Genomic DNA, 21,985 nt, shown 5'->3' on the forward strand with positions numbered 1-21,985 from the left:
TGATAATATAAACTGTAATTAAGACAGAGAAATGTTTTAGTCAAATAGGGCTACAACTAATGACTATTCAGATGGTCGATTACTCACCGACTATTCAAACAACTAGTCGACCAATCGAATTATGGATCTCATGATTCTTATAAATGGCTCTAATTTCACTTTCAGCTTTGAAATCTTGAGCATGAGGTTATTATGCAAGTCCGACGTTCCTCCTCTTTAAATGTTCGAGTGCTGCAGATGTACATATGTGGTATGAAATGAAATGAAATGAAATGAAATGAATGAAATGAAAAATACTTTATTAATCCCAAAGGGAAATTCAATATTGTAGTAGTAGTATTTTTTTTTTTTTTTTTTTTTTTTTTTTTTTTTTTTAAACAATCACATTAATTAATTAAGGGCTTTGTTCTTCAGCCTGATAGCTGCTGGAAGGAAGGATCTTCTGTATCTCTCTGTCTTGCATCGGACTTGAACAAGCCTCCCACTGAACACACTCTGTTGTTTCGTCACGGCGTTGTGTAGAGGGTGTGAAGGATCTTCCATTATCTTCGTCAGCTTGTACAGAATTCTTTTTTTGATGATCAACTCCAGCGGCTCCAGAGTTACTCCAAGCACAGAACCGGCTTTCTTGATCAGTTTGTTAATTCTTTTCAAGTCTCTGGTTCTGATGCCGCTGCCCCAGCAGATTGCTGCAAAGCTGATTGCACTTTCAACAACAGACCTGTAGAACATTTGCAACATTTTGGTGCAGACGTTAAAAGATCTCAGCTTCCTTAAGAAGTAGAGTCTGCTCTGACCTTTCTTGTAAATGTACTCAGTGTTGCTTTTCCACTCAAGTCTGTTGTCCAGCTGAACTCCAAGGTACTTGTATTCCTCCACCACCTCCACCTCCTCTCCCATGATGGAAACACTTCTATGTGTGTTCTTGTTCCTCCTGAAGTCAACAATCATCTCCTTTGTTTTCTTGGTATTCAAGATGAGATGATTGTCACCGCACCATTTCACAAACTGACCGACCAGTTCTCTGTACTCTGCTTCTTGTCCATCACTGATACACCCAACAACTGCTGAGTCATCAGAGTATTTCTGCAGATGACAGAACTCAGAGTTGTACTGGAAGTCTGAGGTGTACAGCGTGAATAGAAATGGTGAAAGTACAGTCCCTTGTGGTGTTCCAGTGCAGCTGACCACCATCTCAGACACACAACCTTTCAGTCTCACAAACTGTGGTCTGTTTGTGAGGTAGTCGTAAATCCAGGTGGTTGTGGAGGGATCCACCTGGAATTTCTGCAGCTTCTCACACAGCAGAGCAGGCTGAATCGTATTAAAAGCACTTGAGAAATCAAAGAACATGACCCTCAAAGTGCTGCCTGACTGGTCCAGATGAGAGTGGGCTCTCTGAAGCAGGTATATGATGGCATCTTCAACCCCAAGCCCATTACGGTATGCAAACTGTAATGGGTCCTGAAAGGTGTTCACCTGCTTGCTGAGGTGAGCCAGTAAGAGTCTCTCCAGGACTTTCATGACGTGAGATGTCAGGGCGACTGGTCTGTAGTCTTTTGGTTCAGCTGGTTGTGGTTTTTTAGGCACTGGAACAAGGCAGGATGTTTTCCACAGCACCGGGATTCTTCTCTGGCTCAGGCTGGTGTTGAACAGGTGCTGGAGAATCGGACATAGCTGTTTTGAGCAGGTCTTGAGAACTCTGGGACTGACACCATCTGGACCTGCAGCCTTGTTCTGGTTCAGTTTCACCAGTTGTTGCATGACTTGGTTACAGGAGACAGACAGAGTGGAGGTGGAGGCAGAGGAGGTTTCAGGAAGTCCTGATGTGGAGGGAGATGAGGTTGTGTCCAGGTCCTTGACTGAGCTGCAGGGTGACAGAGTGGAGGTGTGACAGGAAAGCTGTGGGCTCATGGAGGGTGTGTGGCTAGTTGGGGTTGAAGCAGGAGGTGAGCTAAACCTATTGAAGAACATGTTCAGTTCATTCGCTCTGTCCAGACCTCCATCAGTCTGATCCTCCTTTATCCCGAAGCCAGTGATCTTCTTCATTCCTGACCACACATCCCTCACATTGTTTTTGTGAAGCTTACTTTCCAACTTCTTCCTGTAGTCCTCCTTGCACTTCTTCATTTGTGTTTTAAGTTGTTTTTGTGTGGACTTCAATAACTCCCTGTCTCCATCCCTAAAAGCTTTCTTTTTGATGTTCAGCAGCTTTTTCAGGTCACTGGTGATCCAGGGTTTGTTATTGGGGAAGCACCTCACTGTTCTTGTTGGAACGGTGCTGTCCACACAGAAGTTAATATAATCTGTCACACACTCAGTCAAGGCATTGATGTCATCTCAATGAGGTTCACATAGGACGTTCCAGTCTGTAGCCTCGAAGCATCCTCTCAGAGCATCTTCAGCTTCATTAGACCAGGTTCTAATAGCCTTTCTAATGACTGGTTGTTGCTGAACGATGGGCTTGTAGGAGGAGGAGAGAAGAACTAGGTTATGGTCTGATCTTCCTAAAGGTGGCAGTGCAAAGGAGCTGTATGCATTTTTAATATTTGCATAAAATAAGTCCAACGTTTTGTTTTCTCTGGTGGAGCAGCTGACAAACTGTTGGAAAGTTGGTAGAGTTGCAGAGAGGGAGATGTTGTTAAAATCTCCAGAGATCGCCACAAATGCGTTTGGATGTTGTGTTTGAAGCCTGGCCACTACAGAGTTAATGACATCACAGGCTGCGTCTGGAGCGGTACCAGGTAATATATATACCGCTACCAGAATAACGCATGTGAACTCTCTGGGTAAATAATACGGGCGGAGACTCACAGCTAGCAGTTCAATGTCTCTATTGCAGATCTTCTCTTTAACAGTGACATGTTCAGGATGACACCAGCGCTGGTTTACCAGCACCGCAATTCCACCTCCCTTCAGCTTCCCGCTGAGTTGTTTATTGCGGTCTGCACGGACCGTCCTGAAGCCGTGTACAGACGCATTACAGTCTGGGATGTGTTCATGCAGCCATGTCTCGGTGAAGCACATAATACTGCACTCTCTGTATTCTTTAAGAGACCTGGTTAGCACCTGAAGTTCATCAATTTTGTTAACTAGCGATCTCACGTTTCCCATAACAACCGTTGGAAGAAACGGTTTGAATCGCCACCGTTTTTCTCTCTGCCTCGCTCCTGCCCTGCATCCTCTTCTCTTTCTTTTCAACTCCGTTGGGATTTGAAGTGTTGTTTCACTGATAATCTTGAGTTTGGAGAGTTTTATCAGTTGATCCCGATGGTAAACAAGTCTCGTTGCCATGGAGACTCACAATAACAAGTCTTGCAAAAAAGAAAAAATATTCAGAAAAAATCTCCCGTATAGCACAGCCTCTGACCAGCGCGAAAAATCTACCCGAACAGACACAGATTGACAGCTGATGTCTTAAAAAAAGACGGCTATATTGTAAAAAATCACAAGTTAAAAACAGAGCTACTACAATTGCTGCTGCCACCTAGCGGCGCATTCTAGAACCAATGAACCAATGCAAGGTCTGCTTTACTGCTTTACAAATCTCACATTTATGGTCACACCAATCAGCACGTCGAACTGCAGTCTGTCACAAAAGGCCTTTACTACTTTTACCTTGTAAGAAAAACTAAAATCATTGGACATTTTGATACTGATTCTATAACAAATATGTTAGATATCAGAAGGAGAGAAAACAGTTCTTAAAGCAAATAGCGTCACGTCCACAGCAAGAATAAAAGAACAAACTGAATTCACTTGCTCTGAGGCAACCAACACATACTGTTTTTTTTAAGGAAAAGCTTTACTTTTTCTCTCGTATTTCATGCATGAGTTGATGTCATGTAGTCATTAACACCTTTAAGATGAGTATTATAATTTTGCTGATTCAGTTTGCTTTATTTCTACTTTTCTTTGTTGATTATCAAATCTTGTGGCACCTAAAAACTGTCTTGGAATTTCAAACAGATCATGTAAACTGCAAATATTTAGTTTCTTGTAGAAAATAATGGCTGTTGTGCTACAGCAGCACTATGCCATCAACTTAACTTATCTTCGCTTCATGTGCTTCTCTTCTCACACACATGCAGTCAAACACACAAGGCTGGTTTCTTGATAAACTGTAATCCTTAAACCTTGATCAGCATTGCTTGTGTCATTGTTGACATCTATACAGTGCTTGTTGTTATAATCAACTTTAACAGATAAGCACATTTTTTATTTATGTGTTTTACCTACAAGTGTGTGAATTTGCCTGGAAGGTAAAGCCTTCAGGTAAAACAGAAAACTGACTTCAGTTGCTGTGTGCTGCTGTTTGTAGATGTGTATATGGAAATGCTGAATTTGTGTTTGTGTAAATCATTATGTTCATATGTATTGATATGTATATATGTGTCTGTGTGTGTGCCACTCAGCTGAAAAATTCTCCTTGTTTCTAAATGGGAGTTAAGAAATCCTTACCTGTAGTAACAACTGTGCTTCTGTAAGGCATCTAAACATCTAAGATTACAGAGTGATGGTGAAAGTGATAAAGGGATGGCAGGAGGAAGGAGAAAGGTGTTGAAGATTAATGACAGAAGCATTGCTCTTGGTCAAGATTCTCCAGGCAAAAAAAAAAAAAAAAAACAGCACTCACAAAAATTGTGGAGGTAAAGACTTGTTAAGGGGAGGATGGCTGAGACTATGGAGACGGAATGATGAGTGAGTTTTCTCCCACTGGAGAAAACAAAGGGAGCAAGAAGACAGATGGACAGCACTGAGGGACACATGGAAAGTCAAAGAAAATGAGAGAAAAGAGGATTTGGAGATTCAGGAGAGCCCTCTGGCAGTGGAAGAAAAAGGGAATAATTTGAAAACAAGACTGAGAGAATGGTAGAAGGACAAGGCCAATGATTGCTGGATTGTGTGGATCAGAAGAGCCTTGAGTGAACAGAGAATGAGCGAGAGTGTGGCAGAAATGCACCAAAAGGAAGCGAAAGAAGTGAACAGATGCATAGATAGGAGACATAAAGATTAGAGCAACAAGCTACTACAGTTTCAGTAAATGATGGGCCTCAGTAGAGAAAGAGAGTGACAGTCCAGGTTAAGTGATAATGGAGGAAATACCTACCTTTTGAGCAATTAAACACTCATTCAGTCTGCCTATTTTACTTTTTTGTTTTTTCTTTGCTACATACATTTTTTTTTCTTCGCAGTTTAGGACATTAGCACAATCTGGCATATTAGCTGCTTGTTCATCTTTGTTTTTTACTTCACTACACATACTCTGTACACTGATGATTTCTTTCCTTTCCTGCATTTAAACATACCTGTCTTGAGGCTGCAAATGTCTGTAAAGCCTTAATGATGTGTGTGAAAGGAGTGACACTTAGGTCATCTTTTCACTATGTACAGATCTGGCCTGAGGACACTGGATCTATCCATCTACGTAGAAACCCGAAAAAGGACAGAGGGAAGAATGAATAAGGAGAACAACAATAGATATATACTCCCTTTAGCGACAGTAACATATTCATATATCTTCCCCCCCTTTAGCCAGACATGGTCTAATCAGTAAGCTAATTAGCGCTCTCTGTAACTGAATCAGCCTCATGTAACTGATTACATTAACAACTGCCACACATCAAACAGTCATGTCTTAAGCTTGTGCATCACATTGCAAATTACGGACATGGCAAGTTAAGGCCAGACTTTGACTGGAAACAAAATGAATAAATTATTTTCTGCCACAGCTGTGTAAAACTTAAAATGTTTTCCCACTGTTCAGTCTATAGATATAATGAGATATTGTAAGCAGCTGTCTGGGTTTACACGTTGAACTAAATTTTCACAGTGTAAATAATCAAGCCCAAACTTTTTGCATTGCTCTTTGAAATTTATTTACATTTTTATGTTGATTTCTCTTCTATTTTTTTCTGTTTGCAGAAAAAGCAGAGGACTAAAGAGCTCTCCCGAATCTTCCACTCCTACAACCCTTATGACCACAAGGTAAGGTGTTTAGTGTTTCCTCCTAGTGAGTATTCCTGGTTCACATGGTTCTTTGTGCTGGTCTAATTAATTTTCTTAGCACACACAGCGAATTTGTTTATCTCATCACTATCTGTTTCCTAATGAGCAAAGGCCCTGAGTGTTCGGCATCATTCACCCCCTTGACCAGAGGCCTTTATTTAATGCCTCAAGTAGCTGTTAAAGGTCAGCACCATGATATAGTATTTATACTGCAGTGAGTTTTAAGATGGACACCTCTTGTCAACAGTCTAGTGGATAATGACAGCACAAGTGTTTGTTCCTGATTGCATTGTGAGAGATTGAAGTCTGAAATCACAGATGGATCTAATCAGGTGTGTGCATTCGTGTGTGTGCGCATGCAACTGCATATGTCTGTGTCTGGTTAACATCTGACAGCGGACCAAACCTGCTACTTTTCAGGCATGTTTTTGTCAATGAGACACTTGTGGCTGCAGTTTGTGTGCTGTGTTCTTGTATAAAGATGTTCTGAAAGTGACACCCTTCATAGCATGAAGTTATATACTGTGTTTTGCTGACATTTGTGCTGTTTTGTTGACCCAGTGTGTGTCATACAGTATATTCACCACAGCCATACTTAACATGAAGTTGTCATGATCTTACCTCTTGTTCCAGGCCAGAAAAAGAGGTGAGATATCTTTGAAAACCTGCAGCTGCAGAGTAAACGTGTTGAACATGTTTGTGACAGAAACTTTCCTCGCAAGTGTGAGGCATGTTGTTTAGCAAAGCTTTAGTTTCTTTCTCACTTTGGAGTGTGTGGTACATTTGTTATTTGTTGCACAGTAATTAAAAGAATTTGAGCAAGATCACATTTTCACTGAGGCATACATCCATCTTTGCCTCCCACACACATTAAGACATACTGTACAGCATAAGTCAATGAAAACACAGAATGTGAATTGAACAGTTAGTAAATTGCATAAAGAGTGTATTTTTTATTGATTAACACGTTTGTATTTAAATCAGATGCTTGGTATTTGTGAGCATGTTTTCTTTTCAGAGATAAAGAGAAACTATACAACAGTTTGACCTTAAACCTCTTGTGCTAAACTGCTCCATCTCACAAACATTGGTGAATTATTTCTACATTTTCTTTACTGTTCTCCTGTATGTCTTTATTTGCTAGTAAGATATATTCTTGAGTTACTGCAAATGTTCAAGAATATCCCAAAAACCCAGAGTGCAGATTCACAAAAGCATGACCCTTACATAGTCTAAGACACTTGCAGAAAAGAACAGGACACAGGAATTTATTAAGACGTATCATTTTATTAAAACTGCAACACTGAACGTTCATATATGAATGAATTACCTGTTACATTCAAATCTTTTCCCAAATATGGTTACTTCAAATTTGTCCTCCAGTGAAATCACCTCCTAAATCGGCATTTGTGTCAATAGTTGTATATATTTTAAGTAGGGGTGTGACTTGATAGAAAAATTAATTAATTTGTCCCAAAAAGCAATAATTTTTCATTTAAATGGATTTTAGTGGACAGCGGAGTCAACTAATAGACACAGATATTAATATTGTTAAGTCAAGGTCTAGTAAAATCTGGAAAAATGCATTTAATTGCATTTGAGTTCCAAACAGTAAAAAAAGAAATAGAAAATATCTCTAGCCCAAAATGAACAGGCTGTTCTTTGATTAAGAGTCTAGAACATGTTACAGTAATTTTAACGTTTTAAAAGTTTTCCTTCACACTCCTCATTAATAGGCAATAATATCTGACAGTTAGCCACGACAGGATCAGCCAGTGTCAGCTTTGTTCATTTCAGTCTGGTCCTGGAGCAGAGGTGAACATCTCTCCTGCTCCGACTATAGCTGTGAGCGCTAATGGATGGGGGTGAGACCTGCAGAAGTACTGAGAAGAAGTAAACTATGCGTGCTTTCATGTCAGTCTCCAAAAGTTTCCAATAACACTAGAAAAGGTCTCTAGATTTGTCGCTGGTCGCTTAGTTGAAATAGTTAGTAGGTGGGTCTGAACACTCGATAATATAGCGCCAGTAGTTAAGTTTGCAACGCTGATTTAGCCGAGCTCTGGAATGTGCATCAATTTAATCGGTGTACCGGAACTGATAAACGTTCTGCGTTGTATAGAATGAAAACTTCAATTAAATTAGTTAAATTTTTTTTTTTATTAATCGTAACTAACTTGTTAAAGTCCCACCCCTAATTTTAAGTTTTCTTTTATTTGTGTGTGTGTGTGTAAAAATGCAGAGGATGTATGACCATGGTCAAAAGATGTGTGAATGATTACTTTACAGGCATAGCCTCTCTGTGTGTTTTGGACCATACTCAGTTCAGCTTTAACTTGGAGCCTATCCATACAGATGAAACAGGGCTGCAAGGCGCTTAAGACAAGTTTAACTTTTATTTTCATAGTTTTTTTTAAAGACAAACTAGAAGAATGTATTTTATATTTTATATTTAATTTTTTATTTGTATTAATCCATTAGGGCAAAATGTTAGTCTACTGATTAACTTGCTTTTAACACTTTATTTTGTCTAAAGTGGTCCAGCTCACCGCATGGTATCTTAAATCCTTCATACATAAGTATTTTTAAAATGTGGCGTTTCTTGTGAATCTTCAAAGCTGCTGAATCTCCAGCCATATTATTGTTCGTCTCCTTCTTTTTTCCATAGATTTTGTAGTGCTTCAAATAAATTCTCTGACATTACAACCCCAGTTAGCCGTGAGATATGATTTAATGATAACAGATCTAATGTCAAGCATGCTTCCTCGCTGATCAACCACGGTTCTGTCTGACCTTGCCCATATCCATATACCATTGGAATGTTAAAGCAAATCAGCTTGTATTAAGCCCATATAGCCCTTAGATAGAAATAAATGAACTCTGATAATGTCCTCCATTTTACATTAAATCCCCTTGGGTGTTTGGCTTAGCTTATGGTTTATGTAAGAATATTATTATTATGAACACATCCTAGTCTTAGCCTTGTGAGCAAAATGGAAAGAATAAGAGAAGGTGAGTGTATAAAGAGGAGGACGGATTTATCATTTACAATTATTAATATTGTTATTATAATACAGGCATCCTTGTAAAGGAAAAAAAAAAGTCAATAAAGACTGAGTCAGGGAGATGGCTGTGGGTTCGGGAAGCTTTGTGTAGCTTCAGGCTACAAGGCAAATGAAGTAATGTTTTTTAAAATGAACTAATTGTTGTTTTTGTACTAAGCTTGTTTCCTAATCTCCCATGACTAACTCTGAATCACAAATGGGAGAAATGGCAAACAAAAACATAAATGAGCTTTCATTAAAAATTTTCAGCAATATTTTTTTATAATTTTTTTCCTGTATACTGAGCTGTGTCCTGTTGTGTGGGTTAGATGTTTTCCTCTGTGTTCATATGAATTACAGTTTGTGCTCCTCTTTTGGATGTTTATAAGACAGTGGTGTGTACATGTGTGTGTAGTTGTGATGATTAATGTGAGGTATCCTTTAGCCAGATGGTGCTGAACAAGGCCCATCCATCAGCATTGAAAAGACCAGTGGGCAGAAAGCTGGCAGAGCACTTTGTCTAGGGCCAGTGCCCTCACTGGACGCACAATCACAGTATACACTACAGCTCATAGGCTTTGACTGCGTAAGCCACTGAGCCGTGTTGGAACCATGTGTTTTGTTTTGGAATACAAGTTCTTGCTTGTTTTGTTGCTGCCTCTGTCCTCCATGAGCAGTGGTGCCTTGCCCCTTAAAAGGTAGCTGGTTTGACATTAACATCAGCGTCAGCAGGATTTTAACACATTTATACTCCCAAAGCTGAGTAAAGAGTTTTGCTTTTTCACAATTTCTGGCTCAGTTTGTTTGAATATTCATTTCTTATGGAGAACACATCAGCATGAATGGTTCAATTTTCCCGTAGACACCTTGTATTGAACATGAGGGACCATTTAAAAACCCAAGCAGCTCTATGAGGATACTTTTACGTATGATACATTTTCTTGTTGCAGTTGTCTTTACTTGTGCTCAAATACATGTATAAATGGCCTCATGATGCACAACAGATTTTTCCAACCTTGGATCATAACTATGTTGGAAATGATCCCTTTTAATGCAAATTTTTTATGCTGATGAGTTAACACAGATATATTTTATTTTGTTGCTGTTGTTTTTTTTTTTTTTGGTAATGTGATGTTACACAGAAATACCAACTTCCTGTTGTTTGCATCAAACAACAATGTCTTATGCCCCTGTGCAGTGGCACGGTAGTTAGGGAAAATACATGAGCACACTCTTCTCACAGACTTCTGTCCCTTTGCTACATCACTGTGTCATCTGCTGAAAAGTTTTGTTCCCTGAAGGCTCTGCCCTTTCAGGTTAAGGCTGTGGAGCTCCCATCATGCTTAAGTTTTTGTCAGCAATGTGTGTGAGTCCTCACAAAGAGCTAACACTGCACTTCTCCCCTCTCAAAACACAAGTCTCCTGAGTACACACACAGACACACAGACACACTTGCATTCTCCACGCTGTGTTCATAGGCTAGAATGACAAGGGTGGCAGTTTTCCCTGCGGCAAGAGAGGAGGGACAAGCTGTCAACATGGCCCGTTGCACCTGCCCAGCCACACAGCACACACACACACACATGTACACACAGTGATGAGCACTTGGAACAAGAAAAGGGAAGATGGGAATAAGAAGGGAAGTAGAGGTTGCTAAATGAAAGACTGATAATGAAAGACTGACAAGGGAAATAAGGCATTTGCAAAAAATAAAACACTTAATTACACTCAGTAAACTTCCCCCCTTCAGTTAGTCTGAACTCTTAGTTGGCCTAATAGAGGTTGACTTAATTATTATTTCAATAAAAAGGAAAAAAATTACCATTAGTCTCACAATTCTCTCCTCACTCAACAGATCTTCTTTTTCAATATTTTTAGCACGTAACTAAACCGAACAATTAGCATTCTTCTTTTTTCCCTTCTGGCATTTTTAATTACTTTTATTTCTGAAAATTAGTTTTGTACTGCTGCTGTTCTTTATTAATATGAGAAACCAACCTCTTTCCTCCCAAAAATTTGACATTTGCCAACAATTTTCTTATTTTTTCTCTCTGCTTTGCTGGTAATTAACAAACTATTCAGGGCAACAAAAGGGATGAGTGATGAAAGCAGAAAAAAGAAGCAGACATCTTGGTTATTGTGGTGCTTTTGATGTGTTTCTTTATTTTTGCTATGCTTACTTGTCTCTCCATCTTTGTGTTTATTGTGTTTATTCTTTGAAATAATCTGTCTTCAGGGTTTTTCTCTTTTCAGAAATGTTAAATTATTTCAGTTAAATCCCCTGCAGTTTCTTGAGCTGTTTTGTTGTGTCTCTTTTTCTTTCTTTTTTCCTTTCTTGATGACTACAACCTTCAACTTCAATCTTTTAGACTTTGTCCTTTATAATGACGGGTTTAGTTTAAATGCAATCATTAATTTTGTAAATGGTAAATGGACTGCACTTATATACCACTTTTCTACTCACGTTGACTACTCAGTGCTCTTATGCTACATGTAACATTCACCCATTCTCACACACACACTCATTCATCACTTCCACTGTTACTAAGTATTTTCTCCTATCACACACATGCATACCCCAATAGACACATTGTACCCCAATAGACACATCGTACCCCAGTAGACACATCGTACCCCAATAGACACAATGCCCAAGGACCCTTCGATAGTCTAAGCCCAGAATCGACAACCTCTTAGACATCATTAATACCGCCCACCCCAAATTCACAGACACACAGACACACACACACACTAAGTGACACAATCTTGTGCAGTAGTGTGTTGATGCTTCTATTAGTTAAACTAAAGGCATCAGACCTGTGCATTCTTTACAAACATGTACAGTAGTAGCGGTTTAAAAGTTCCCATCCAAGCTGAAAGCCAGCCGAATACCTGCCGGCTTCCAGCCCAGTTCCATTCCAGTTCCAGCCAGCTGCCTTCCAACTTCCAGCCGCCAGAGAGGCCCCCTCCTTCTCCTGGGAGTGTCGATGTTTTAATCAAACTCCACCCATTCCTTGTAATATAGGGTAGACCCAGAAGATGGCGCTTCTCTCACAGACTTCTCATCGCCCGTAGTCTGTCAGATTTTATCTGAATTTACACTGACCGGCAGAGGCGCCACTCAAAGCACCTCTGATGGCCAGTCACAATTCATAAAAATGCATAAAACTTAATACATAATCATCGTTTGACGTGGAATGTGAAATTGTAACATGCTTGTGCGCTGCCAATTGTTTTATTCAGAAATGAATGCTAGTAGGTTAATAAAACCTTTCAAATACTGGATCACAGCCCCTAGCTCTATTCTCAATAGGATGTATGTATCATACTGATTAATCTTTTAATATTAGCATTATTAACATAGACAAATCAGATTTGGATCAAGCAACACAGAATCTGTTTGAGGTAGCTAGGAAGGGTTATTTTATTCTCATATTATTTATTTCACCTCCATAAGAAGACAGGGCGACAGATAAAAGCCCCACGCAGGATCGGAGATAATTTCTTCCACTTCAATGTGTCTAATCGCGGGGGGACATCCAACACTCGCTGTGCTGCGACTTCCTGCTCGCCGGGAATCCCGATTACGTCACCCCTCCAGGTGGGCTATTCCCCGACACACTCTGATTACCATTCCAAAAGGTACTGTATGCAGCCCCCAACTTGAACATGCGCCTTCTTCAACATTCGCACTTGCTCCAGAAAATTACCATCTCTTAGGCTCCTCCACCACCACTTTGACTGTGGATTGATATGTAAATGAGCCGCAATGAGGCAGCTGAACAAGTGACCCAGTTTTGTGATTGTTGCACATTGGGTAAGAGTGGTCAAACGAGTCCAGTTTGTGTTGTCATGCTACCAGAAATTCAGTAGGCTAGTCGGTCCTAATGCAGTGAATTTCCATGTTAATGTTGCCAAATTCAATAGCATAGCAAGAGATGAAAAAAGAAACAACGATATTTCTTCAACATGTTAACCAAAATATTTACCTCTTAAAGCATAAACCAAGTATTTACAACAAGCAGTGTGCTTTTTAACGTTAACGTGTGCCATAGCCTACTGCACCGCTGTTCCTCCTTCCAAGTCTTCTTTTTTATTATATTGTTGTTTTATCATCTGAATATACTACAACAACACAGAGAAAATATATGAAAGTTTATTTTACGCTGGTATTTGCGCAGCAGAGTTTTCTGCCGCCGGATTTGTAGTCCAGGAACGGAGAACACAGCTGCTGCCAGGAAAGGTGGATTACATTTTGTTAAAGCACAGCAATCTCCGAGTAGCCTATTATAAATACCCTCTCAGTGGCAAAATAAAACACACTGGTCTGGTTTAGTCTTCACTCTGAAATGGTTCAGTCAGAGGAATATAAAGCTGTTTTAAAAATGTTGAGCAAGCTTAAAATAAACATTCATAGGCTATCTATGTGTTTTAGATTAACACAATGATAAAACAACAATAGGCTATAATAATGGAAAAGAAGCGGTGCAGCATGGCAATGATGCGTTAATGGCTCGGGTCGCGGGTTAAACATCAGTCTGGTTCGGATTTAAATGGAATAAATACATTGGTGACGAGTCAGGTTCGGGAGTCATTCTAACGGGTTAGGGCAGGTATGCGTAGCAAAACGGAACCGTGCAGGACTCTGCTCTAAGCAGTTCGGACTTGGTTGACCTGGAACCATTTGACAATAAAATCTGGAGCCATCCTGCAACGCGCTTGCTTAGGCGTCCAGTTAAACCGTGTTTATTCAACCAGTCCCTACTTCATTGCATTCATTCTTTCCTCATAGCCTACGTGCACATTTTTTTCAAGATTGTTTATGTCAGTTTTGTTTTGGAAAATGAAAAAGGAGTCTTTGCGCAGAACTTATAACATTATTCCAATCTTGCCACTTGCCTATTTTATTATTGTGTATTTTTGTAATAACATGTAAATTCACTGCATAGGAACCAACTAGTCTACTGAATTTTGTGTGACAACACTAACAGAACTGTTTTGACAATGCAACAATTACAAAACTGCGGCTCATTTACTTATCAATCCATAGTCAAAGTGGTGGTGGAGGAGCCTTGGAGATGGTAATTTTATGGAGCAAGTGCGAATGTTGAGGAATTTAGCCTTTGTTCAAGTTGTGGGCTGCATATATGCAGCCCACAACTTGGTATACCTTTCAGAATGATAATAAACAGAACAAGACACACCAAACCAGGAGCTAAGACCACGAAGTTCAGCATCATGCTTATCTATCTTTGGCGTTTTTACACCAACATTTTTATACACTGGATAATTATAATAATTATCGATTAAAGTCACGGATAAAACTGCTGTTGTTAAAACACACCCATCTCTTACAAAATCTAAAATGTAAAACAAAAAAAACAACAAACAAAAAATCTGGATCACTGTAGAAATATCTTTATTCATTGCTGATCATCTGGCCATTGAAGCGTTTTTATTTGGAATTGGGAACAAATATTTTCCACCCTGTTATATTCTGTTCCACTCTGTTATGTTCCATTCCACCCTGTTAGTAAGGTGTTTTTTAATTTTTTTTTTTTTTACTAAAAACATTGAGGACTGTGAACCTTGTTGCACCATATTAGGAAGTGAGGAACATTAAATTGATTTTGCTTTTCTGTTCCCAGGTCAAAAGGAATGTAATTATCTCTCATTTGAAATACTTGATTATGCTTTCCTTCTTGCCTTTGTGGAAACAGAAACGTGATAATCTCTCACTTGAAAGCAAGCTGGGCGTACAATAGTGTGATGACGATGAAAACTCACATGACCAATGCTCAATAAAGGGTACATGAAAATGTGAGAAATGGTCAAAAGCACAAATACCGTTTGTGGTGAGTGAAACTATACAGCACAGTCCACAAGGCTCTTTTCAAGCACACTCCTCCCCCCAAGGAGTATGCTTGAACAGCTAACGGCAGGTAATGGCTGTGTTTACAAATGTAAAGGTGCTAATTGTTGGCCATTGAATTGTTAATTTCAAACCGGGCAGCCTTTTGGTTGTACTCTGGGCATGGTAGAGGGATAAGAAATCTCTGGGTTTTCTAGTGTTAAACACTGGAAGCGTCGCCAGCGGTCTTTTGATGACCGCCAGTCACGCTACCATGCTTATAGTGTATTAAAAACTAAACGGCTGAACCTGGTATTTTAGGACTTTTATTATATAGTTGTTGTCTATAGTTTTACCTGCTTACTTGTTTGGAAAAGTAAACACATCAATATTTACGAGCAGTTTAGCACGTCTAAACTTCCACAGAGCCGCTCAGGGAGACTCTTTCTCAGCCAAACTGTCGTATATAACAAGGCTACGGACTTGTAATAAATGCCCGCCCTACTCTGCTTCTGATTGGCTGTAAGATCACAAACCCTGTGTGATGATAGGCTGCTGGTTCCTGTCATTCCTACCAGCCTTTGCGCATGTGCCTGCTTCAGACAGCGGGCAGGCAGCTGTCCCACCGCTGAGACACAGTTGTATGACGTTTTATCACGTTTTATCACTAGATCGCTATGAATAAAATCCAGGGACACTTCATTTCACAGTATAAACCATTTATTTACTTATCTACTTAGGATAATAGCACTTTGAGGCCTAATTCAGAATATAGGTTGGGCTGGGTCCGGACTTTTGTGATCCCTGCTTTACACATTATCAGTATTATGTTATTTTTACCTGCCGATATTACGTTATGATTTTGTCAATATTCAGTTATGCAGCAGCTGTATCAACCCCCACTGTGAATAACTTACGTTGCAGTCAAATGACCGCTGGCAGCGCTCCTCGGGATGTTTAGAAAGCTCGCTGCTAGTGACATTCACCACTTAGCCAACTTGAGGAGGTTGTGCTTTGCCTCATAACACCATTAGCTACACATGTCGGCTTTTTTGATACATTTATTTGACGCCATTTTCAAATCAAATCATTTTTTAAATGTTGGCAAAAATGCAACAAATGAGCGACACAGCTCATTATAAACTGTTTAGAGAGCAGCAAGATCAAATCACTGCTCCTCCCCGTGGACAAAAGAGGGATTGCAGCTGTTTTTTTACTTGGGCTGCTTAGGGGCAGAGCCTCGCTGACGACGTCATTGCGGGGGATTACATTACCCCCACAGACCTGTGAAGGATCGGCCAAGGATCAGTCAAGGACCAGTCAAGGACCAGTCAAGAACCAGTCAAGGACCCATCATGGAAACAGGGGAACTTTTAAACCGCTACTACTGTACACACACACACACACACACACACAATAGAAGTGGGCCAGAAGAAACAATGGTTTGCAGACTCTTCAGCATAATATGTGACAAACATGTGAATGGGTGGGTGGTGGGTGCTTTTAGAGGGGTGGGGTTGAAAGTGGCTGATAAATGAATGACAGTGGGGTGTTGGGGCTTGTGTAACTAAATGGTTTCCTAGACAGGAGAATGAATGCTTTCTGATTCAGTCAATAGGCCTCCCGTTCAGCCAGGCTCTTTTGAAAGGCATGTGTTGCGCTGTTGTTGTGTGTGCATCTCTTTCCTCTGTGTTCCGCAGCTGCTCTCTGGAAGTCTCCTTCCCTTTAAAATCAACCATATTTCATTATGTAAATTAAATCAGTTCATAACTGGAGTATGAAAATACCTGCAGACTGTCTTGACTTTGTTTCCAGTAACCTTAACCTTCAAAATAGCCTGTTGATATTAGATCATTTTGTTGTTTTTCTGGTCTGTTGGTATGCAATAAAAAATATTTAGTCATATTTATCACCAAGTTGTATTAACCATATTTTATGTTGCATTTTAATGGACAAACATTATTAACTTGACTCAGCTAGTAGAGTGGTCGCCTTCAAACAAGAACAGTTAGAGTTCAACCCATGTTGGGTCAAGTGTCCTTGGGTAAGGCGCTAAACCCCATCCTGCCCACAGTATGTCTAATGGTGTGTGATTGTAGAAGTGAAAGCGCTGTATATGCTGTATAGGGTGCAAGTATGAATAGGTGTGTGAGAAACACTCGTAAAGTGCTTTATAGAACCTCGACTAGACTAAAAGGTGCTTCTTTTTGAGGAAGAAAACCTGCATCTGAATGGAAATTTTTACTTTTTTATGTCAAGTTTCAAAGTATATTTTCATAAGATTACAAGTTAATCTGATCCTTGTTTCGTTTAAAGAAAGTATGTGTCAGTTATTAAAATTCTTTACCTTTTTGAAAGACTGATTTGAGAAACTTAACATCAATACATTTGATTAATTTTCTTTTTGAATAGGAGGATTGCACCTAATTTTAAGTACACCCATTTAAAGCACTATTGCATCTAAACAAAAGGAACAAAAAGAGACTAATTTCTCCCTATGAAGCATTTTGAGTTAAAACCATTTAGGTGCAATGACTGCTAGAATAATAAAAGATGTTTTTAATGTTTTATCTACTAAATGGTCAACATGTAGATACACAAGGAGAAGTTAATTAGTTTATTTACATTTCATGTACAAGAAAATTCAAAGTGCTTTACATAAAACATTAAAAACACTACAGCAAGGTGCTGGAAGCAATAACAGGTGCATTAAGAACACACTTTAAAAGAAATAAAACGAATTAAAAACAGTTAAAAAAAAAAGCTAAAATAAAAAAAAAAATAAAATGCAAGAAACAAACTCCCAGTGTGAAGAATTTAACAGTTTTTTTTATAACAGGCAGCAAATAAAAAAGTATTTAACCCTGATTTAAAACTGCTGAGTTTCAGCAGACCTGCAGTTTTCTGGGACTTTGTTCCACATTTGAGGAGCATAAAAACTGAAAACTGCCTCTTCATGGCTGAAGAAAAAAAGTCCTCCTAGTAATATAAACAAGCAAAGACAAGATTTTAAACTGTGTTCACGTGTAATTAATGGAATATAAGTTGTCCAGTCTGAAATAAGAATATAAAGCCGGTTATAAAAGAAATCCTGCAGTTTTTATTTACTGCATCTAAAGTGAATTATTTGTAGACAGTGACGGAGTCGATCTTGTGTGTTCAATGTGTGCAACTTTTAATGTGTAGTGCTGTGATGAGCTGGTATTTACGCAGAAGAAATTAAATCAAATATCCCATCTTGGAAGCCACACACACCTTTTCAGGTGCACACTCCTTTTAATGCGTTACCAAGTTTTCTGTGTGTTGCAAAGTAAATGTCTATATAATACTCCATACACAGTGTAATGAACAATAACTTATCGTTAATTAGATATTATTCACATCTAAATTACTAAAGAAAAATGTTAGAATTACATTTTTAGGTGACGTGAAATGTCCCCATCAGAGGGTAAATGTTCCAGAGCTGATTTTACTGTAAACAAAGCTTCTTCTTTTTTTTTCCTGTCCCCCTTTAAACAGAGGACTAAGCAGTCTTTAGTTAAATTAATTTCCTTTCATGTATAACACGAGGAACAGCACAGTTTCTGTGTAAGTTATTTTATCTTAGGGAAAGTTTATCTTCCATTGGTGTTAATACAATATGAAATCTTTATCAGTGGTTGCTTTCACTGTTAGTGACATGTACAGTGTCATGACATTTACATGCTTGACATTTGTCAGACGCTACTTCAAGACAATCTTGCATTATGTTGAATCAGGTCTTTATGTTGGTGTCTGCTTTTAAAGAGAAAACATTATTTCGCTTTTTTTTTTTTACTACTCATTGTGTTAATGAGTTTTTTCTGACTTTTATATTAGTAATCTTAAATGTTACTTACACTGCATGATTTGATTAATAATAAAATGCTGTTCTTATTGGGAAATTCGGTAGACTTATCTCTGTCGTCACCATTGTGGGCACCTAAATGACATCAGGCAAATGGCATATTCTTAATCAACCAAATGTAGGACATGGCTTTTAGTTAGACCAATAAACAGACCCTAAATGGATGAAATACAAATTATTTACTGGTTAAATTGCATATGTGTAATATACAAGCACATTTGTTGTTGATTCTGTGTTTTATGTAACTTACTTTTCCAAATGATGAATCTGACATTTTTAAGTGACCTGACAAAGATAAACCAGTTCCATATTAACATGTGCTTATGAATCTGGCCTACATGTCTACTTCTTGTTTTCTGTGTGCTTGTGAAAATAGTGAAAAATTACAAAAAGAAAAAAGATACAAGACATACATAACACATAAGGATTTCGAACTCAATGTGTCCATGTTTTAAAGAAACTGCCTTGCGTGGCCCCATCAAGCAGCTGTATGTAAACTGCCAAATGTAGGATCACTGCTGTATGGGCCATGCTCTCATAAGTGATTCATAAAAACTGGGGCACAGCAGGGGGGATAAGTGATACATTAACTGACTTCAGGCAATATACTGTGTGTGCGTGTGTATGCACGCTTTAGAAAAAAGAAAAATCTGTTAAAATGATAACAGTTAAATATAGATGTGTTTAATGTGTTTGTTGTGCTTTTAACTTTGTCATCTTTGTGTGTTTTCTTTGTTTCAAATTTTATTCCCCAGTTGTCATATACTGACATGTTTGAGAAACTTGTAAAGTGTTTGTTGTATTCTTTTATTCTCCAAAAGTAATTATGAGTCCGCCTGCCCCCAATTCTCCACATCTACCAGTAAAAACACTAAAGCTAAGATGTAGTTAAAGAAAATGTCATCACAGCAGTGTCTTTGGCAGTATGATGGTATGATCTTTCTGGAAAAGAGAATGTAAGCCACTTCTCATCCTGTCTGTAAAAAAGAACAAATAAATCAATAAATAAATATAACTGTTAAGAAATAAAGGCTCAACTGCCAGGCATTTAGTGGTGTGGATACACCACCAGTGGAGGCACTGCAGAAGTATAAATCTGCTGTAGACATCTAATCAATAATCCAACTTTATGTATACACTTGATGTAACACAACACAAAATTGTAGTCAGCCACAGCTTAACATAACCACTGAAAAATAATTAGTTCAATAAAAGAGTAATAATGACTTGAAAAAATAACAGCTATATATTAATTAATTTGATATGGCTGCTATCTTTGTGTATTTTTATTTATTTATTTTTTGGTAATCTTTCATTTTCTGCTTCTAAAGGAAGACATGGTGAATTTTTGCTTGGATAAAGACTTGTTCATCCACAGCTTCAGTTTAAATTTCTACTTTGGGGGTTGTATATTGCTAGCAATGACTTCTTTGTCTGATTTTAAAAGAAAATGATATGAAAATTATATCTAAATCTACCTTAAAAACAAGACTACACGAGGGCAAACACAGAGCGTTCATCACAAGGAGCAAACCATTAATCAACCTTAAGAATAGAAAGTCCTGATTGGACCTTACCAAAAACCATCTAAAAGCTGCCTCTGCTTTGGAACAGCAGTCTTTGGATGGATGAAACTAATATCAGCCTGTATCAGAAGGATGGAAAGAAGAAAGTAGAGAGACTGTTTGGAATGGCTAATGATCCAAAGTACATTGTATGTCCCGTACATATGTTTGAACACAGACGATGGAAAAATGTCAGTCTTAGTCTTACTGGACCTCAGTGCTGCATTTGATGCAGTTGACCACAATATATTGCTTAAACGAATGGAGAACTGGGTGGGCCTCTCTGGTACTGCTCTACACTGGTTTAAATCCTATTTAGAGAATAGAAAGTACTTTGTGTCAATAGGTAATTTTACATCTGAGCAGACAAGAATTACATGTGGAGTTCCCCAAGCTTCCATCCTGGGCCTCTTCTGTTTAACATCTACATGCTCCCACTGGCACAGGTTATAAAGAAAAACAAAATTAGTTACCATAGCTATGTAGATGACACACAGATATATATTACAATGTCACCACGAGACCGGGGCCCCATACAGGCTCTTGGTAAATGCATTGAGGAGATTAATGACTGGATGTGTCTAAACTTTCTTCAGTTAAACAAAAACAAAACTGAGGTGATTGTATTTGGAGCCAAAGAGAAATGATTCAAGGTCACCACAGAGCTATAGTCTATACACCTAAAAACCACCAACTAGGCCAGAAATCTGGATGTATTGATGAACTCAGACCTGAACTTTGAGAAACACATTAAGTGAATTGCAAAGTCAGCCTACTATCACCTTAAGAACATATCAAGGGTAAAAGATCTAATGTCTCAGCAGGACCTGGAAAAACTAGTCCATGCTCTCATCTTTAGTCGGCTTGATTATTGTAACAGTGTCTTCACAGGTATACCTAAAAAGTCAATTAGACACCTGCAGCTTATTCAGAACTCTGCTGCTCGAGTCCTCACTAAGACCAAGAAAGTGGACCACATCAGTCCAGCTCTGAGGTCTTTACACTGGCTGCCTGTTCGTCAGAGGATAGACTTTAAAGTTCTGCTGCTGGTCTATAAAGCTCTGAATGGTTTTGGACCAAAATACATCAGTGACCTCTTGACCCAGTATGAACCTACCAGAACCCTCAGGTCATCTGGTTCGAGTTTCTTATCAGTTCCCAGAGTCAGAACCAGACATGGAGAAGCTGCATTCAGCTTCTATGCTCCACATGACTGGAACAAACTCCCAGAAAGCCTCAGATCAGCTGAAACACTCAGTTTATTTAAATACAGGTTAAAGACCCACCTGCTCTCTGCTGTTCTCAATAGTTTTTATTTGGGAAAGTCCAAGTCTACTTCTGTTTCTTTTAAGCTTGAATTTTTAAACTTGACCATGTTTTAATACTGTCTTTCCCTACACTGCACCTTTATTTCTTGCATTTTATCTTTTTTATTTTATCTTTTTCTTTCTATTTTTCTTTATTTTATTTCTTTTAATCTTTTTATAAATTTTTTTAATGCAATGCTATTGCTTTCTGCACTCCACTGTTTTATTTAAATCACTTTGAATTGTCTTGTACATGAAATGTGCAATTTTGCCTTTGCTGTGATGCTGGACGGGACAATTAAATTCAAGATGAGCTAATATTTTTA

General features: G+C 38.6%; 1 protein-coding gene across 1 annotated transcript in view; it reads left to right on the plus strand.

Moving 5' to 3' along the window:
• The window catches only part of cdkal1 (CDK5 regulatory subunit associated protein 1-like 1), a 261,140-nt gene that overhangs the window by 187,836 nt on the left and 51,319 nt on the right, over positions 1 to 21,985 (plus strand). Inside the window, exon 12 of the mRNA XM_041988416.1 lies at positions 5,926 to 5,988. Within this exon, the coding sequence (XP_041844350.1) occupies positions 5,926 to 5,988 (63 nt within the window). The remainder of the gene's footprint in view (positions 1 to 5,925; positions 5,989 to 21,985) is intronic.

The sequence above is a fragment of the Melanotaenia boesemani genome, chromosome 6 (assembly GCF_017639745.1).
Source record: "Melanotaenia boesemani isolate fMelBoe1 chromosome 6, fMelBoe1.pri, whole genome shotgun sequence".
In the NCBI taxonomy this organism is placed as follows: Eukaryota; Metazoa; Chordata; class Actinopteri; order Atheriniformes; family Melanotaeniidae; genus Melanotaenia; species Melanotaenia boesemani.